Source organism: Mesitornis unicolor, unplaced genomic scaffold (genome assembly GCF_000695765.1).
Source record: "Mesitornis unicolor isolate BGI_N332 unplaced genomic scaffold, ASM69576v1 Scaffold54825, whole genome shotgun sequence".
In the NCBI taxonomy this organism is placed as follows: domain Eukaryota; kingdom Metazoa; phylum Chordata; class Aves; order Mesitornithiformes; family Mesitornithidae; genus Mesitornis; species Mesitornis unicolor.
Window position 1 is genome coordinate 1 of NW_010188609.1, and position 20,139 is coordinate 20,139.

The 20,139-nt window shown below is 37.6% G+C and overlaps 1 protein-coding gene across 1 annotated transcript; it reads left to right on the top strand.

The window, feature by feature from the left end:
- Positions 1-1,071: 1,071 nt before the first annotated feature.
- Positions 1,072-17,057, top strand: LOC104541666 (von Willebrand factor-like; the record flags this gene model as incomplete). The annotated part of the gene is made up of 5 exons (XM_010185780.1): positions 1,072-1,246; positions 9,010-9,120; positions 11,027-11,210; positions 12,098-12,138; positions 16,941-17,057. Coding segments are annotated over exons 1-5 (525 nt in total), but the record flags the coding sequence as incomplete, so codon positions are not given.
- Between the last annotated feature and the right edge of the window lie 3,082 nt (positions 17,058-20,139).

Below are 20,139 nucleotides of genomic sequence, written 5' to 3' on the forward strand. Positions count from 1 at the left end.
TATATATATATATATATATATATATATAAACTAAAAAGATTTGATACTTTGAGATCATTCAAGCATTAGGCATTTCAGAGGTAATTTTAAAATTTTTAGGTTGTTTCTGGATAACAGAGGTACATGCTTTTGGATCAGTACAGCTACTGTATATTCTTTCAATCTTATACTAACTTTATTGAAATATTCGGGATATCATAGACCTAAAATCCTTGTGCCCATTGATTACCTTTGCCTCTGCTTCAGTAGGCATTGTATCTTATATGAACTATATTGCCACTTTTACATTTTTGCCAGATTAATATCTGACTCTGTTAAAGCTTCACCAGGATATATTTCATCTTATTTTGTCAACCTTTAATTAAGTTGTTATATTCTGGTAACCTTTAAGATAAGGTTTCTTAGAGGAGAGGTTTCAGGGTAATGTAACCTTTTCATTGAAGCAACCTTACCTAACAGCTTAACATAGGGTTACACTATTTTGCAGCTCAAGAGATCTAGCCTTTATTTTCTGTTGCTAAGTAGTTCATGACCCTGCATAAGCCATTTTATGTCTCTGTGACTTACTTGCTATAACTATAAAAATAAATTATGTTAATCTCTTTAATAACGTGCTGTAAAATTTGCTAATAGCAAGTGCAATATAAGAGATGCACTACTTTTTTCCTAGCTGTGATAGCCTAAGGATACAGGAGGATGAATGCTTGTAGTTCAAAGCAGGATCTTTTCAGATCAGCTGATTTAGTTGGAAGAAGGTTTGCATGCACGACTCCTTCTACAGGACTCACTGTTTATTATCTCTAAATATTGGGTCACATTATGCTTTCAGGGAAACTGAGTCGGACACAGGGAAATTCCACTGACTGCAGATAAAGTTCTCCAGTTTATTTTTAAAGTAACATCTTTTGTTGCACTTATTTTCCTTTCTTCAACAGAGTGTCTACAATTTTAAGACCTGTAGCATTTCTACTCGCTTCAAAATATTCCATAAAATCTATAGTAGATTTCACATATTAAAAAGCATCCTTTTGGAACCTGTAGTGTGCCCTTGCAGCAACAGTGTGCTCTTTCATGTATTAATTGTTGCATTCAATAGGTGTGTGTGCACAACAACATTGTCTATCCTGTTGGGACAACCTGGGAAGATGGTTGCAGGGAATGCTCTTGCACTAGTATGAGGGATGATGTTACAGGACTTCAGATGATGGAGTGTCACGACAAAGCATGTAACACATTCTGCTCTCGGGTGAGTAACATTTAAACCAGTGCATTAGCCAGCAGAACCCTGATGGGGATCTGAAATGATTACTTTTAAACCTGCATGTTTAGCAAAACCAGAGAAAAATAGAAAATAAATGTTGTAGCAACGAGTTATCTTGGGAACAGAGTCTAAGAAGGCCTAAGCATTACTGACTTTATTTTACGGTTATTGTTTTAGGGTCATATCCTGCTGCTAAGGAAATCAGTGACAAGTTTATTTTATATTTCAGTAAAAGGAGAATTGCATCCTGAAATATCTATAGTTTACATCACTTGCACAATAAGTACTTATGATGTCTGAAGTTCAATTTCAAATGACTGTTCTAACTGAAGTTCACTTTCTGAAGAGAACATTTTAGACCTGTCTATTGCTCAGCTCTGCCCATTATAGCAGTAATAACACCACATGCTGTGGCCTTTATTATGCTCAGACATCTGCTACGTGCTGTAAAATTATGTGGTCTACTTTTGGAAGCCCACAAAGGAAGTACGAGCTCCTTTGTTATATTGACATAATTAGTCAAGCACAAGGAGACAGATACTTGCTACAGAAAGATGGTAGAAGAGTTCTAGAAGGGTCAAAGAAATTGGTTAAAAGTCAGCAGCACTTGCCAGTGTCATAGATTAGAAGATTTTGACCATAACATGATTTGTGCAAATAAAAGTTCAAAACGGTTTCTGTACTTCCTTTAAACTACCCAATTTACATCCCTAACATTCATCACCTTAGCATAATGTGGAAAATAAAGAACTGAAAACTCATTGTATAATTGAATGTGATGCTGTAGAGTTACATTTTGCTCTGGTATCTAGCACCTTGTACCCATAATCCCTGAGCACTCCCATGTTCTTTCTTCATGAGGTTAGCATGGATGGGTCAGTCTGAGAGGACAGTTGAAATACACAGCTTATGTCTGCAGAAAAAGCAAATGGCAGAAGAGGTTGCCCAGGCCAGCCAAGTGCTAACAAACTCCCCTTACCAACTGCCGTGTGGCCACAGTTGTGCTGCAGACAACAGAGGCTACCACAAATACATTTTGCCTCTTTGTAAAGCCTTCCATATATACATGGATTAACTGAGTTTGTCCTTGATGGTATTAGCCAATTCCATTCAGCAAAAAGGCACATCTCACTTGAAGTCACTCCTCTTTTGTCCATGGTCTGGTGTGTTCACAATCTGTGAGTTCAGTAGGCTGTGTGGGGTCCATCTGGATCAACTAGATGTGCCTGTCTGGGATCCAGAATATTCTCTGCTTGTCCTTTGCTGTCCCAGGGTTTTCCTCATGGGTTTGTTCTTCCCTGAACCACGAAGTGAAGGCCAGAAGAATTTAATTTTGGTTTTTTTTAGGTTTTTGTTTGTTTTGTGTGTTGAGGGTTTTGTTTGTTTGTTTTGTGTTTTGGGGTTTTGTTTGTTTGTTTTTGTCTTTTTTTCTCAGTGCAGAAGCAAAGATGAGTTAGTTAATGCTATTCAGGTCTCTGAGTTGCTTTTTACATGTTTATATTAGGCTATATATTGCATTAGACCATGCAAAATTCAAACAGTTGACCAAGCAGCAAGTGTTTCAAAATATGTAACATCAGTGCTTTCAGTGGTCCAGTAACTGATAAAGGTCTGCATGTTGGCCTGTGACTCATTACAGATTTGGTGGTGTTACAGGTGACCAGCTACAATTTGTCAGTGTGAAATGCAAGGGAGGGCATACTGCAGCAGTGACTGCAAGCCCTTTATTTAAGAGGGACAGGTACTACTTCTGTGTTTGATTCACTGTGCTGACTGGAATGCTACTATGATATTCTGGGTTTTCTAGTGCTGCATGTGAGGCAAGATTCTCTTGCTTTGTTCTTCTCCAGGAGGTTTTTCTCTTCTTGCGGGAAATACAGTGAATCTCCAAAAAATAGGTCATGCACATTCGCCTCCTTTGCCAAGTCTCCAACCCTTTGCAGCATATTTCCCACTGTTTTTCCTAAACGTTTTAACTGGTTTTAAGAAGGCTGCCAATTTTTTTGGTTTTGTTTTGGTTTGGTTTGGTTGTTTTTTTTTTGTTTGTTTGGTTTTTTTTGAATGAGGCCTATTTATGCAGTTGCATTTAGAATAGAGGCTAAGAAAAATCAACGCATGATCTCTCTTGGTCCTCCTTGTTTTTGTTCAGTTACATTTAGAAGAAAGCTCTTTGTTAGATGATTGGACTCCATAATCTTAGAGGTCTCTTCCAACCTTAATGATTCTGTGATTAGAAAACACTGCATGTGCAGCAGAGGTACACAGTTAGAGGTACTATTTCTGCTTTTGGAAAGACATCATTAATAATGTGCCTGGGATTCAAAGACTGATCATGGGTATAGAGCGTGTGCAGCACCTCATGGCTGAGTTAATGTTGTTGTGGAAACCTTGCATTGGCTGAGTTGGTTTAAATTCTTATTTGAATTTACACTATTTTAAAACAGTTAATCACGAATGGAAATTTGACTATGAATGTTTCAGTCAAGCAGACCAATATCTGAAAAGCAATTAACTTTTTTGAAATCTATTAAGCAAATTATGCCTTCATTTTCAGAGAATTTCAAATGCCTTAGTACTACTGTATTTCAATATCATTTAACTTACAGTAGCTGTATCAGAACAAGGCTGGACAGCAGGCATGTATGTGCATTTGAGAAGCTGTTAACAAAATGTAAACTTTTTTGAATGTTTTCCTTTGCTGTGTCTTGAACGCTGCATAATTCCCTAGGACCAGAGGAAAAACCAATCCATTAAAAAATTCCAACAACAAACCAAACTATTGTTCTTTCTGCACGTGTAGAGTTTGGTAAGAAACATTGAGGATGCCCAATGCAGTGAAAAACATGAGGGTAGATGTGAGAGCTTTCAGCTTTGCAAGAGAAGCCCTTTGATTTCCATTTGTAGAAGAGGCTTGTTTCTAGTATGGCAATTATTATGAAATATTAGATCTAAAGTATCTGGTTGTGTTTTGGCTCATAGCCATAATTTAATAAATAATCTGCTTTTCTAATAAAGTATCTTTAATGCAGAGCTACTTTCTTGACATTTCAGCCTTAAGCACTGCAGTGTCAAAAACTTTTTTAAAACAAACAAAAAGCCTTGGGGGAAACTATGCCAGTTCTTTTTGGGTATCTGGCATTTCTTTTGCTCCTTTAACAGTTATCAAAGTTGTACAACCAAAACTGTAGCTGTTGGAGAACCTAAACAGCTCAGATTTTCTTTTTTAATTTGCTTATTCCTGATTTAGTGGATATGCATATCAAGGACCACAGAAGTTCTGTAATTCAGTTTGAAATGGCTTAAAGCTTATTTTTCAGTTCAGATCAGATGGCCTTGAAAGTTGTATTGCCATTAAATACATACTTTAATAATGGATCATTACTAAGATGATGTTCAAACTCTCTGCTGCTCATGGTTATTAATTCCATTGCCAGGTCTTAAAGTCGTGCAGTGTGTCACTGTTGTCTGTGTCATCTGACTTCTGTGAAAACAGCTTAGTTTTTTATCTAGCTACACAAAAAGAGAAAAAATGTAATGGATGTACTAGCTCCTTCACCCTGAAGAATGAGCGGTGCTACTGTTCTTCTGAGCATGACAAAATCAAACTCAAATCATATCTGTTGTTTTAGAATGTAAAGAAACGCTATGAAAAGAGTGTAAATGAAGAAATTCCACAGTTCTCTGAGAGGTTAAGAGCAAATGCAGCCTTCTTACTTGCATAATAGATGTGGATTTGCTTCATTATAGGTCGTAGTCCCCTCATTTTCTCTCTCTCTTACCAAAGTTTTGAGAAAGCAAGCAGGTAATTGCTGTAATTATCGCATGTGCCACAAGGAGGAGTGTTATCTGTATTTTCCTACCCTCCTGGAGCTTCTGCAGTAGTAATTTCTTTAAGAGTACAGCAGACTATATCCCTTCAGAGAATCATGGTGATAAAATGTATAACAGCTTTCAAAACACCTTAAAATCACCAGTACACTAATGTGAAGGGAGCACTTGCTTTGCCTGATTCCTGTCAATGTTCTTGGAGTTAGGCACTTTGTAAGTGATATAAAAGAGTGTGGTTTAGAGTGTTGAATAATTTAAAGTATTAGATGATTGTGAGAAGAGTCAAGCATAATTCTCTGGAATAAGTGTTTAAGACAAAGCCATTTGGCTAAGTGTGTGTAAATTAATTAGGTTAGATTTTTCAAGCCTCTTGATGACTACATTTAATTAAAATAAAGAACATTTGCACCATACTTGCAAAGGCATAGTGAATGATGGTTGTAATAGATGGTGACTACAAAATCTATGGCTTTAATCTCCAGTATTTCAAATGAATATTTTCGTTTGAGGTAGCATGTAAAGCATAGTAGTAAATGGCTTAATAGTGTATATTAAGCAGGTCAAAGAAATTAAAGGTAAAGGAAGACTGCTGTATGAATATTAGATGTGCAGGATCCCAGTTAAAAACTGTGAAAGTCTTGATGGGAGTTAATTTCAAACATCCTGCTTGCTTTTAAAAGCATAATTAGGAAATGATACCTTAATGTTCTAGAGACTTGCAAATAGAGAACTAAGTCCTAACCTGGGGTAAATAAGCATAGTTCCAGGGAATCTCTAGAATTGTGCTGATTCATCACCACTGAAAGTTTTGCTTACAGCATTTTGAGTTTATTTATATCCATCCTACTGGGTTTTTCTCAGTCTACTGTTGCCATTTTAATTATCTTTTTTTCCTCCAACCCTGTCTAGGTACTATCATATCAATATGTAAAAAACAAATACGGGACATTTCTTAAAAAATACTACATTGAGGAATCATCGCTGTTCTTTCTTTTCTGCTCTGTTGACCAAAAGGCAGCTGACAGAGTTTTCTGGCCAAAACCTTGACCTGTGAAAAGACAAACTATGTATCCTGAGCCACTAGTAGAATGAAACGGGAGTGCACAAATATGCCAAGCCATAGCCAGCGCAAATCCCTCTGGTAACTTTGATTAGGTGATGAAACCAAAATGTGCATTCTCTGAACGCTACAGAATTGATCTGCGTTCCTCCTTTGTTTGTCACAAGCTAAGCCCTGGTTCAAAAATGGGCAAAATATACCTCCCATGTAGAATGTCTTAATTCTTATGCTTTCACTCTCTGCTTGGGAGATCAGCTTTATCTCTGTATTTGTGTTTGATGAATCAGTCTGATCTGGTGACATAACTGAGCACTTGTCGTGTTCTCCATCACAGCTGCTGATTATCACTCCCAAGTCAGCCACATGCACCTGTTCAAATGCAAGGGGTTTCTTGTGCTGCCTTACCTCTTACGTCCCAGAGCACAGGGATTTTTTAGTCCTGCAGACCATGATTTGCCCCAGTATTACAGATGGTTAGACACTTATGAAGGGCTTCTTCTGAGTTTTAATTACCCATTTGGAGTTTGAATTTTGTGTTTAAAAAGAAAAAAAAAAGAAAAGGAAAAAATAAAAGGCAGGATACAGCAGAGGAGTAAAACAGCACATTCATTCCAGAAAAAGCAGGAGATGAGCAGAATATTGCCTAAAGAGCGATAAGTGGATCCTTGACCAAACTGCAGCAAACACTGGTATCTCCACAGCATCTATATGGTAGAAAAATGAAAGATAATGAAGGGATAGATGGATACTTACTACTTGATCTAATATAATCTTCATCAGCATGGTATCTGCTACCCATCAGATGTTCGTATTCATTGATGGTGCAGCTCAGGAATGATCCTGGCATACACTATTTGTACATTGGTCATCTAACTGAAAAAGAAAAAGAAAAAAAAAACCCACATCAAAATGCACAATAACTTTTCCTTTTCTTAGATGTAACCTGAAACACTACCAAGTTTAGAATTAAGTATGAAATAAAGCTTGTTTTATTCCTGTGGCCCCAAATATCTGTGGTGTGTGTACAAAATGTGGAGTTTTCTGGTGGTGAAATATTTCTCAAGCTACGGAGGATCTGTGACAATGGGGAATTACTATTTCCTTTGTCTGTTCTTTAAGGAGATCATGGACTGCTGTAGTTTGCACGTTTGTCTTCTGAGACAGGTTTGTACAGTGCAGTGGTTCAGGGGCTGTATTAGGAGAAACTCAGTAGAAGCTGAGGTCAGGACCTGTGATCTCCCTTATTTCTTCACCTAAGGAGTCAGCCCCAAGATTTTGAACACACTGAGCACCAAAAAGGCCGCTCAGGCAGGTTGACCCATTCAAAACCAACATCTTTGTCAGTGCCTTAGAAGCACATATCATACCTGGAGTCTGCTGAGTAGCACCTTTTTATTTGAGCTTCAGAGGGCTCTCATCAAACAAACTTAGTGAAATTTGGGTCCTCAGGCTGGATTTTAATTAGTCAAGATGCTGAGTTTATTCTGGGCACAAACTGCTCATCGATTTTTATTTCTCTGATTTTTCCACTAAAATAAGAAGTTGCATCCCATACTTCGGACACATATTTAGCAGATAGAAGTCATATGAAACAAAATGTTCAACAGTACGACTTTCCCCACAAAGCTATTTCTGGTATTACATTGTATGAATTATAAAAAATATACTTCCATGTGAAAGTCTGCTGATTATTAAGGTTTATTGATGTGCTTCATATAGCAAATCAAGGACAGTTCAGGAAGGGAGGAAGCATTTGGGAATACTTGAGCAATTTCAGTTCAAAGGGGTTGACCAAAAAAACCTACGCTTATTTTTGTTGGCATTTTTCACACAAACAATATTTTCTTTGACAGAACGAACATCTTCCCTTCAACTCTGTATTGAAATCAGTGTTATGTTTTGCTCTTTGGAGACTCTGTAGCTATTAAATATAGAATATATAATTTTTAATTAGAATAATTTTTTGCTTTCACTTATATACTCCAATGTTTGAATATTTGGCTAGTTGCTTCAGGAGGTGAAAAGATGAAATAATCAGTCAAAACTGATCCTTGGACTACATGTGTGACAAACCTCTTCCCTCTGCTTCAGCACAGGGCAGTCGGGTGTCTGAATGTGCTCAGACTGGATCCTAACTTTGAAGTCTCAGGGATGGGAAGGGAAATTATGAGTGCTGATTAACATCTGAAATACTACTAGAACAATTTTTATCTTTAATTTTCTTTTGCATAATACTATTTTATATATATAAAGAAAAGGATTTTTGAAGTACCAAATAAAAAAAATTATATGAGTTGTGGGTGAAAACAAAGGTTATTTATTGCAGTGATATTTTTTTTAACTGGATTCTTAACTTTTGCATATAGTTTTCTATCAAATCTCATGGCAATTGTGACAGTCATCCTTAGAATTTGGCTTACTTCTTTTTCCATTTACACTTCTCTGTAGAGTCGTATTATTGGAAAGACTTGCTCTTTACAATTTGCTAATGCATAAAATAAATTGCTTGTATAAAATAAATCAACATTTGCAAATGACTGCTATCAATGCAGATGAATTGGATGTCTTCAAAATATATATTAAGCAGGAACTAATGAGACCAGAGTTTCTAGTCCTAATGTTGTATGCATTTTATTTTATTTTTTTCCTGACAGATAATGTTAATATTTAACAGAATGCTGAGCTGGGTGGAACATTTGTTTGTTTCGTAATAGCAGTGTTTGGCCTTACAGTTTTATTTTCAAACTCGTCATAAAAAGTTCGTAACATTAAGAATTTATCCCAATGTTTTCTTTTAGGATTAATCTTCTCATTTGTCTTCCATTCTTGCATCAGTCAGTTCTGTTCTGTTTTCCCACAGGGTTACAAGTATATCGTTCAAGAAGGGGAGTGTTGTGGGAGATGCCAGAAGACTGCCTGTGAGGAGCAGCTATTCTGGTCTCGGGGTGATGCAGACTCTCGTTTGCACGAGGTGAGGTGGTGGTGGCATGGACACTTCCTCTTCTAGCAGAAGCACCCTGGAATTTCTTTGTTTTCCACGAAAGGAGATGAAGAAGATATGAGATATTCCTTCTATACAGCAAGCAGTGCTGAAAAACAGTGGGTTTTGAGCGTCTGATTTACTTACTTGGTTCTAACACGCAAACCCTCCCCACCCTTTTTGGGCTCTAAGGAAGCAATATTTTTGTGTAAAATTAATCATTTCACAAGCAGTAGCTCAGAAGAATTTTAATGGGACAGGATGCTTCTCTGGCTGTAGGCTATTTGTTTAAATTATCCCAATTAATTTGTATTACTCTATGGACAGCAGGCAGATAGGGTAGTGGGTTACTTGAATTTCACAGTCCTCTTTGGTACACACTGACATATCAGGAAGTAAATGAGGATAGAAATGTGAATTATAGTCTGGTTGATAAAGAGGATTGTTGCATGTCAGATCAGACCGCAGTGGTCCAGGTCACACTTGCTTTCTGCTTAATATAAGAGTTTATTTTCAACAGCGTGCCCCTACTAAGATTCAGAAAGACCAATGGGAAGGGAATGCATGCAACAACCATTTAAAATGCGCTGCACATACCATACCACTCTGGAAAGCTACGTGGATGTTTCTTTTCTTGCTTACCTTTATAATTCTTTCAGGGTGTTCTGTTTGTTCTGTCCCTAACCCAGTCACCCTTGGCAAACCTTTGCCTGCCCAGATAGCATTAAAATGCTTAATCCTATGCAGAGCTTTCAACAAAGCAGGGAACAGTAACTTAAATACATTTAAAATAATATACCTTCTACACATCTTTTCTTCCCTAAGTTTTTTTCTTTGTAATATATTCACATTTTCATCTACATCTCAATTTCAAATATTTCATAATAACTTTTTAATTGCTTCTTGCACACAAGCAGTCTGCTGCTGTCTTTAAAAAAATGTTTATGTATCATTTTGCAGCCTGCCTCTTCCCTGATTTTACCAAGGGCATTTCTTAATGTGGATCAATAGTCTTCTCTACTTCATAGAACAAGCCTTCAGAATGTCTCTTTTAATGTCTCTCTGTGTCTAACTGATTTCTGTTGTCCTAATGGACTAATAGATCCTTATACTCTGCTGTTTCTTTCTTGCTGTGTCCTCCTTAAATTCTTCTGTCATTAACAAAGAACTAAGTATTTAACACACAAGAGAAAAGTATTCCCTAACTTTCTGAGCAAAGGTTTTTGAATTTCCTGGAGTTTGAGATCTGATTTTCACTTTCACTGTTCTTCAAGCCCATTGAAAGAGTGGAGGCACACAGTTTCAAAGCAATGATCAGCTCCTCCCAGCCTTGAACTGTGACAGCATTTTCTTTCTGGTCTGTGGTGATGTCTCTTCCCATAATAGCACTTGAAGTTCCCACCTTGTCTGACTTATGGGTGATTATAAACTCCAGGACTGCCGACAGGACCCAGTCTCTTCTATGTTCTCATGTATTTTTAGGTCTAGACCCTATTGCCAAAGCCTACTTTGGGCTTAGTAGAGCTGATTTGCAGCAGATTCCAGCAGGAAGAGAGCCAGCTTGGCTACAATGCGATTACCCAGCTACTGGGTAACAAATGTAGATTTAAATCTAGTTAAGAGTGCTTTTTCTTCTTCACATGTTTTTTCACCTACCCCTCCATTTTTCAACTTAAGGACACTTCTGTAACTCCTATACTCTATGAACTAAGCAGCAGGCTGTTCTATAAGCTGGTTGTCACAGTAAGGATTTGCAGAGAACTGTTGAGTGACAGACTGTTCTGGACACAGCAAATGTGCTTTTTGCAAACCAACATGTTGGCTGTGGTGGTCTTCCCTCTATCCAGTGGCACAAATACTGCTGCCTATATTTGATTCTTTTACAATTTACCATCAGGTTGGCACAGAGTGGCGATCTCCCTTCAACCATTGCATTATTAATGAGTGTGTCCGGGTGAACAATGAGGTTTTTGTGCAGCAGAAGAATCTCTCTTGCTCTCAAATGGATGTGCCTGACTGTCCAGAGGGAACTGAACTACATTGTGACCAAATAATAGACTGTTGTCCTTCCTGCAAATGTGGTAAGGTTTTGTTTATGACAAATGGAATCACTAGAGAATGAATCATCTCATCTGTTGATCTCCTGTTTCTCAACAGCAATTTCAAAAGTGCATGTTATGCAAGTATAGTACTACTTTGAAGCTCTCCTGTAGAATTTAGATGTTGAGTACAATAGCATCTGTTGCTATTACTTTCTCTTTCCAACTGATATTCACTGTCTGCTCTTGAACTACTGACTGTTGAAATTATTGTGCATTGCTTCAGAGACATACCAGGCTATGTTTTTACAACTCTAGCCTGCATTGTTAAGCATTTAAAAGAGGTCTTGAGATGCATTTGGCCTAGGAAGGGTCAACGCACTCCCCAGTGCCTGCTATGAACAGGGAGTTTTCATCCAACCATGCTGTCTTCTGCTTGTCTCTGTGTTGTGGCTGTAGTCATTTCCTGGCATAGACTTGGGTCCAAAGTCCAAATCAGATTTGGCTAATTGGCCTCAATCTGGGAAGACTCACAGTCATGTTTGACAAAGTATACATGTAGCCACAGGGTGAGGAGCTAGCAGTGGGAGGAGGAGGGGAAATCTGCACTGTAACTTGCAGAAAACCTGAGTGCATCTTCTGAGAGTGTGAGGCTTGAACTGGAAGGAAAAATTTATATTGCGCCTGGTATTTGTTAAAAACTGGCTCAGCAGGAGATATTTGGAGGCGGAATTCAGGATAACTTGACAAAAAACTACCTTTTAAGGTATAATGTAAGAGGGCTCAAATATAAGTCTTTACAGTGCAACTGGATCTAAATGTCCTCAGTTGAAACTCTAATAAGTCAGAAAAGCATACCTGTGGATAATTAAATTTTGGGAATCTCATGATGATGGTAATGCTAAACGGAATATTATCTTCTTTTTCAGTACCCCTGAATGGTTGTCCTTTGAATGGCACTGTTATTGGGGTAAGACATGGTTCCTTTTATTTGCTGTGATGGTAAGACATTTAGATATATGAATGACCTTTTGAAGAACATGAACTTGCCAGCATATGCATATGCATACAGGGTAGCTTTGTTCAGGTGGAATCTCTGCAAATGAGATCTTGGGGTAAAAGCAGGAGCAAGGTGCTCAGCATGTCTGTCTAGTTCATGACCCTGCCACACTCTTCCTATATGACAATGAGTATCTCTGCAAAATGGGGACATTAATGTTTCTTTATCTTGAAGGGATGCTTGAGAAAAGTGCTTAGAAACGGAGGTAATCTGTGTTTTGTAATGGCTTGCAGGCTACCAAACACACAGGAAACTATCTGTGAGGGATAATCTCAAAAATTATCCTTGCCCACTTCAGGGAAGCAAAAACTTCCCCTATTCTACCTAGAGGATAAGGCAGATTAAAAAAAGGATGGAGACTCGTGCTCCACCTGTGTGGAAGGAGGAGTATCCCTCCCTGGCCATTAGAAGGAACAGGAAGGCTGAGCTTCCTCACTGTTTGACCTCTGTCCCCTTACAAGATCCCTGCTGACATGTCCTCGGAGGAAATTTTTTCTTGACTGCATGTTTAATAGATAGATTAAGACATGTTCAACCCAGCTCATGACAGTGGGAATGATGGGAGTTAAGCATCTGATCTCATTTATGCCGAATTTGTCTTTGGAGAGCTCTGTCAATTGTCCATTGTTTTCACAAATCCATATTTTGGCAGCACCTCTGGTGTCAAAGAGCTCTAAATATTCTCATCATCCCCCAGGGAAATAGGTCCTTTTTAGTAATTTAACCTAACTTTTAACCTACGTATTCCTGCATTGACCATGTATGTCCTTCTTTTTCATTTATTTAAAAGGTAAGTTTACCCAAGTCTCATTGGACTTTTGAGGTTTGGCAGAGGGAACCTTTCTCCATCTATTTCTTCTAGTTCTGACTTTTTTCATAGTTGATAGGCATAAGTTAAATAGTTTGTTAGAGGTAAAGCCCTGTCATAATGCATCCATCATTTTGTTTGGGGATTACTTCCTTGTAGAATTAAATCCAAGGAATAACTTTTCCTTTCTTGTTAGAACATTGGGAGAAGGGCTTTAAAGTGGTAAAATCTGCAATAATCTGCTTTCTCTTTGATTCCTCTATTTGTTTCCTCTGTAGTATGCTGTCAAAACTAGTTATGGCATGTTATCAAGATCATACTTGTAGAGAAAGTCATGCAGTATAGTAATTGCTAACTCCTGCCACCTTCTGTTATATAGGATATGCGTATATATGTATATATACATTCTCTGTTGCAAAAAGAAGGTGTCTTTCCAGTAGCATGCTATTCTTTCATGAAAAACTATTTTTTTTCTTCCAACAAAATTTTTACCTGATTTGTCACGTAAAGTCTTTGCTCTATTTTCAAGTGCTTTAAAGTATTTTAAAATACTTTAAAATGAATCATAAGTAAAGGTTGAAACAAAATGTCATGTTGAAGGCAAGATGAGAAAGATCTGTATTCTAAAGACTTTAAAAAAAATTCAGATTCCAGAATATTGAAAAAAAAATCTAAATAAAATTTGGAATGAAATCATAGTGTGTCTCAGCTGACACAAAACTACATTTTTTACTCATCTGTTGTCTAGCTATATATAAAAGCTGTCTTTAAAAAATTTTTCTTTTTTTTTTCTTTTAATACAGCTTTTAAAATGTGTTATTGTTCATCTTAACGGTTGGTCATTTTATCAAACACTGCCTGTGCAAGATTTTGAGGGTGTAGGTAGGCCCCAGCTGTTACATTACTTCTGTGCTCTTGCTGTTGCAAATGTCAAGCATTACTGAAGTTAGCATTCAACAATGCAGTTACCAAAATATTTTCTAAGGATGGAGAACGTGAAATTTGAGTTGAGATATAATCTTGGAAGATTTCTAAACAAAGTAGCCATTTTGAAAAAAAAAAAATTTCTAAGAATTTATGTTAAATTAATGAAATTTTCAATTAAACTAGGTTGATTTATTTACTTATTGTAAGCTAATTAACTATATATCTGAAAGATTTTGAGCAACTGGCATTACTGCAGCTTTGTCTTACAGTGTTCTCTACTTCAATGACTGTTCCAGAGTTCTGGTTGGGAAAGAAGATGTGGTGACAACGGAAGTTTATACTTCCTGGATTTCAAAACCTTTATTCTGGGTCCTTTAAGAATAGGTTTCAAGTTTCACTTTATATCAAGGGAAAACTTTGCTCCATTAACTCATTCACTGAACAGTTCCAAGTTTTGAGTCTTTTACTACAGTTCTGTTAACTGACTGTGTCCTTAATCCCTTTACATTTTTGTCTTGTATCTAGTTACCAGTATTATATTCCAGTGATTTGGTGTATTGCATTCACTCTGCTGTTCTTAATAATGCTGTGGGCTTTAACTGCAGACTTCCAAGCAGGTGGCTGTATTTACCATAAGGATTATCTATAACACTCATCTGTTTTCCCAGGCTTTTACTGAGTGGCATTTTTGAAGGAGATCTGAGTAGATTTGGGCTTTGTGCAGGTTATTTTGGTTGCACCGACTGGGTTAGCAGATGTTGACATTTCATTCTAAGTTAGCCAAGAAAACATGATAGGTGTATTACATAAAGGGAAAATGACGTATCAATCCATTGTTTCATTCAGTTCTGTCATGCCAAGCTATGTTTGTTCACAGGAAGCTATTTGCATGCTGATCCCTAAATACATTAAATAAATATCAAAGAACTAAGGTGTGATGCAAACTTTAGATCAAGGTAAGACTTGACCCCCAAAAGTTCAAGGCATTTGTGTGTGAGGATTTTGTTTCAACATGTCTCTAGTAAGTCCTATGTTCCTGCCCGTAACAGTGATTTTAATATAAAATCAACTTTATCTATCTTTTTTGTGTTTCATTGGAACATTGGAACTATTAGAAGATCCAATGGGGATATCAATTGTAATATCAATTGTGTCTTTATAGACCCTTTCTTCATGATATGAAAGCCTAGAGATACTGAGACATTCTGTGATGAGCACTTACTTCTAGAGGGCCCGCATTAAATACGTTTATGAGAGTAAACATAACAAACTCAAACATATTTTGAAATAAGTTAACATGATGAGGACATCTCCCAGATTTGCAAGGCTTCTGTGTGTACATGCACATGCGTATGTGAAGCTACTAACCAGCAGAGCAGTACTTGTGTCAGTGGATTGAATGCCCTTGTGAGGCCATGTAGTCTGTACTAGAACCATCACTGTCACTGTGGTGTGACAGTTGCTAGCTATCTCTCTCCCATAGGAAAATGTTATGAGTGTGTTCTCATGCCTGCATCTTGTTGAGGTCTTTTAACCCTCCAGATTAATGACATGATGTTCACTATAAAGGGTTAAACCAAGAAAGCTGAAGAGTCCCATGTCGAGGTCTCAAGCTGAGTTGTTGGAAGACAGGGATCTCCCCAATGGTATTACCAACTTCATCATGTTCTATGTGGAGGATCTTTTTTTCTAGACCCCAGGAAAACAAGAAAGAAGTCAATGCTATTGCTGGTGCTTTACAGAAAACCACTGAGGCCTAAAGACCTCTGTTGTGCTGGGGTGCAAAGTAATGATATAATTAAAATTCTTTAATTAGAACATTTGTCCTGCAGTGTGTATGTTGGAGTATTGGCTCTTAACTTCCCATAAACACATTACTTTTAGAGTATTACTCCAGCCAGCTTCTTGGGTTTACTCCATTTGTTCCATGAGCGCTTACTAGTGTGGAACAAGAAAAAAGGGAATTTTAGGATATGCATAGTATGTTTGAGAAATTCCTGTTTCAAATGAAGTCACCAGTGACATTCCAGTAACTTTTGGAGTACAAGTCAAAGCTTTTATAGTCTAGAAATATGCAGTGTCTGTTTACCTTATTTATTAGGTTTTAGAAGTTCTTTGTGAAAATATTGAATAGACTCCTCCCATTTTGTTCATTTAACCATAGTCATTTGTTATTTTGGGGTTGAAATGAAAGGCTGTGCTCTTGGCAGGCAGAAAGACTTTCTGTTTAGAATTCCTTTCAATGGTAAGAATTCAAATGCTAACTCCACATCCTTTTGTTTCCCATTTAATAGTTTGGCATCTTTGCTCTACATTTTAAATGTCAGTTTTGCTTGCTTTGGAAAGGTGATGGGAACATACAAGCAAGGTCCTGGGGAAGAGCTCAGGGAATCTGAAGTGTGTCCCAGCTCAGCCACTGATTTGTTTGAAACTATAGACAAGCACAGTTCTTCAATCAGTAATTCTGTTTCTGTTTCTTCTTTCTCAGTTTTAAGCTTTTAGGGCCCTAGAGATTCTAAGCAGTATTACTACAAGAACAAAACTAAGTAATTTCTGCCCATGATTTGCGGGTCATAATGATTCAAGAACAAAAACTTATTGGCAAACCAGTTCACCATACTTGGAGGAAAAATTAATGCATAGTCAGAATAGCTGATGACATCTTCCTCATTGTGTTCAAGGATTCTTTTCTTATGTGCTAGCTTTGTAAGCAGCTAAGTAAGAAATGCCAATGCCATTTCACAGATTAAGGAATTCTAAAGGGTTTACTTGAAAAAAATAGCCTCATGCTATGCTGCTTGTTGTGGAATTACAGTTGCAAAAATTTGGGTCTCTGAAAAGTGGGGACACTGGTTTTCTGTATTCTCTTGCCATGCGAGATTTAATTGAGGAGATTTCATCTAGTTAAAAGTTTTCATTTAGTTGAGTTTTGTTGAAGAGACTGTCTCTGACTTATAAACTGGTTCTAATGTTTCAGCCATGGAGACGCCTGATGGTGGATCAATGCACAACATGTGTCTGCTCCCTCCAGTCAACATCTTCTCGGAGATACACTCTGACATGTACAAAATTAAGCTGTGAACCGTGCCCAACAGTAAGTGCGAGTGGTCTGAATGTTCTGGTTAAGAATGTGTCTGATAAGAAGGTCATGTTCTTCGCTGTATACACCGATTTGTGTTCTGTGCAACTCATGGACTTGTTGCCTTTCTTCCAGTTTTTCTGAGAAGTCATGGCCCTATATTCTTTTTCCTCTGAACTGGACAAAATATACCAAATGTAATCTAAATGCACAGTGTAGGAAAGGTAACTTTTCATAGTACTCTGGTCCACAGGCACATTTTATTGCATGTATTAGACTATTTACCTTTAGGGGAAAATAAGATTTGGCATATAATTTGCAACAGGAACTGCTGTCTCCCTTCCTACAGTGTTATCTGTCCCTCCAGGGACCAACAGCTCAGCCAGATCTCCATGCTTCAGGGCTTTCCTTTGACTATTCCAAATTGTCTAATAGTCAGGCTCAATATTATTTGTCTGGTTCCCAGCCATGCCTTAGGTGATATGAGGTGATTGTCCTCATCAATTCCACTAGCCTTTTTGAAGTTCTTGCTGCTGCTTCGCTGCCATCATCTACAAGGAATGAGCTTGTCTGGGAAAGCCAGAGGCAAATAGCTCCCGTTTTTAAGGTGTGATCAGAGTGTCTGACTAGTTCTGCTCAATCATGTAGTTTTCTCTCTTAGCACCAATACCTCAAATAGCATGAGACCTAAGCAAGTTGCAGAGGCTGGCTTAAACTTCTTGCATCTGAAGAGCACAGACCAGTAGCTAATTTTAAAAGAAAAAGGCTTAAATGCTCCTTCCTCTTCTGCCTTTCCCTGATAATGGATAGAGCTCAGCCCAGTCATTTTGCCATGGTCATTGCATCAAAAAGCCACATCTCTAACATGATCATATGGGATTCCCAGCTGATGTCCAGAGGAGACATACATTGATAGAGTCCCTGTAAAAAAGGGAAGCAAAGTTTTGGATAAGTCCAGTTTTCAATTCCTGAGTAGAACTGGAAAGGACAATGTTGTATGTCGTTTCTGTGGTTTCATCTATATTAATAAACTAAACAGAGCAAGACTGCAGGCTCAGATTATGTCTTGCAACCATTTATCTTGAAGAATTGTCAGCACTGTCACAGCTGGCCTGTTCTAACTAGCAAACTTCCAAATAATGCCTGGGTGCATGTCAGTGGTTGAGATTACACAAGGTCAGCCTGTTTTGTGGGTAGAATGCATTTTAGACATACATGCATGTTCCACTTGTCTGCAGGGCCACCAGACTGGCCTTGACACCCTTTATTTGTTGATATGGATGTAGCCTGTGACAAAAAGGAGAATCTGGAATACTTTGTGTGGTTCCAAAACCTACTATTACCCTTCCTGTAAGATATTATAGTCACAAGCTTCTGAAAGGAAAATAAATGACCAAACTCAGTGCTAAGCATCTTCCTCTTTTCCACAAAATATAACCTGGCAGATCAATGAAAAAAACCAAGATACACTAGACTGAATCTGTGGCCAGAAACATGTGTGCATATGTATGTTCCCACGCAAAAATACACGAACATCAATTCTTGCTTTTCAATGCAAGAAGCCAGCTGTAGAAATTAAAGGTAGAGGACTCAATAAAATACATGGTAAAAAAAATGGGGAAACATTTCTCTTCTGCTTCTTTCACCACCCACACAATTCCCAAACAGCTTCTTTCCCCTACTTGACCCAAAAGAGCAGACTAAACAAAAAGCCCTGAAGAAAGGGTAGTTTCCAGTTGGGCTTATTAGGCACTATGAACTTGTGTTTAGGAGATGTGCAGCTACGCAAGGGATGTTGAAGGTCTAGGTGTATGTATCCCTTTGTAGCCATTGTAATTAATCTGTCGAGCTTGAAAGGAAAATTTATCAAGTAAGATATAGAATGTCTTCATTCCTGTAAGGCCAGTGGGATTCACACACATACTTGAGATCTTTCCTGTCTTGACGTAATTGATTTCATGGTATACCCAGATTAAAAGTGATTCCCTCATAATGGATAAAATCATGGCTTAAGAGTATATACTGTCTCAGGAGCATGTGCTTTCTACTGGTTACTGAAGCTGTGAAAGTAAATGCACTGGTAATTGAAGTGCAGCCAACTGCAGTACATCAGGGTCATTTTATGACCTACGTTACGTGCTTACAATTTTGCTAGTAGTGCAAGTTCACCTAAATAACAATGAACTGTGTTTTCTTCCAATGATTTAATAGTAAACCCCTACCCTCCCCGAATTCTTTTTTCTATAAAGAACATATTGATAACATACATGCCTTCACTCAACCAGAAAGTGTTGTCTTGAAAATGTTCAGCTCATCATAAGCAGCTGTTGCTTATGTGTAGCAGCTGGATACATTATTGTGGGACACTTCATGTGTTAACTCAGTTCCTTTCAGGGGTTTTTTTGTTAGGTTTTTTTGGGTTTTTTTGTTTGTTTATTTTAGGGGTTTTTTTTTGGAGGAGGGGTGTGGGTTTTTTGTTTTTGGGTGTTTTTTTTAAAATAATTTCCATTATCCTCTCTGTAACTTTCTTCCTCTCCGTCTACTGCTGCTACTGTCTTTCTCTCAATTTTCATTTTATTATGTCATAGTCTCCCTGATGATCTTTTTAATTCCTTGTTTTATCAAGCCATTTTCTTTAAATAGTCCAAATTTTCCACCTTATCCTTATTCTCCCCTTTCCCTGCCCACTACTTACTGGTTATCTTGCCCTTTTCTCCTAGTTTACGCACTTTAAACTAGTTTTCGAAGTAGTAATTTGTAGTTTTCATTAGCTTTACAGAGCAGCACCTGCACACCACAAATGTAAACTGTATGTCACTGAAAACATTTTAGTAAGTTTCTTACCCTCTTCTACTGTCATATGTTGTTTAGTAGAACTGACCTTGCAACTGTTTCAATCAAACAACATTGACTTTAGTGGACACAGGACGCATTGTTATTGGAAATAAACTTCTCTCCTTATTATATAATAAATCAGTATAGGAATTAATGCCAGCCTGTGAAAACAAAAACAACCAAAAAACCCCAACGTATCCAACTAATTAGACTAACCTACTCTTGTTCTACTGTTTAAAAAAAAATTTTGCTGGCTATCACT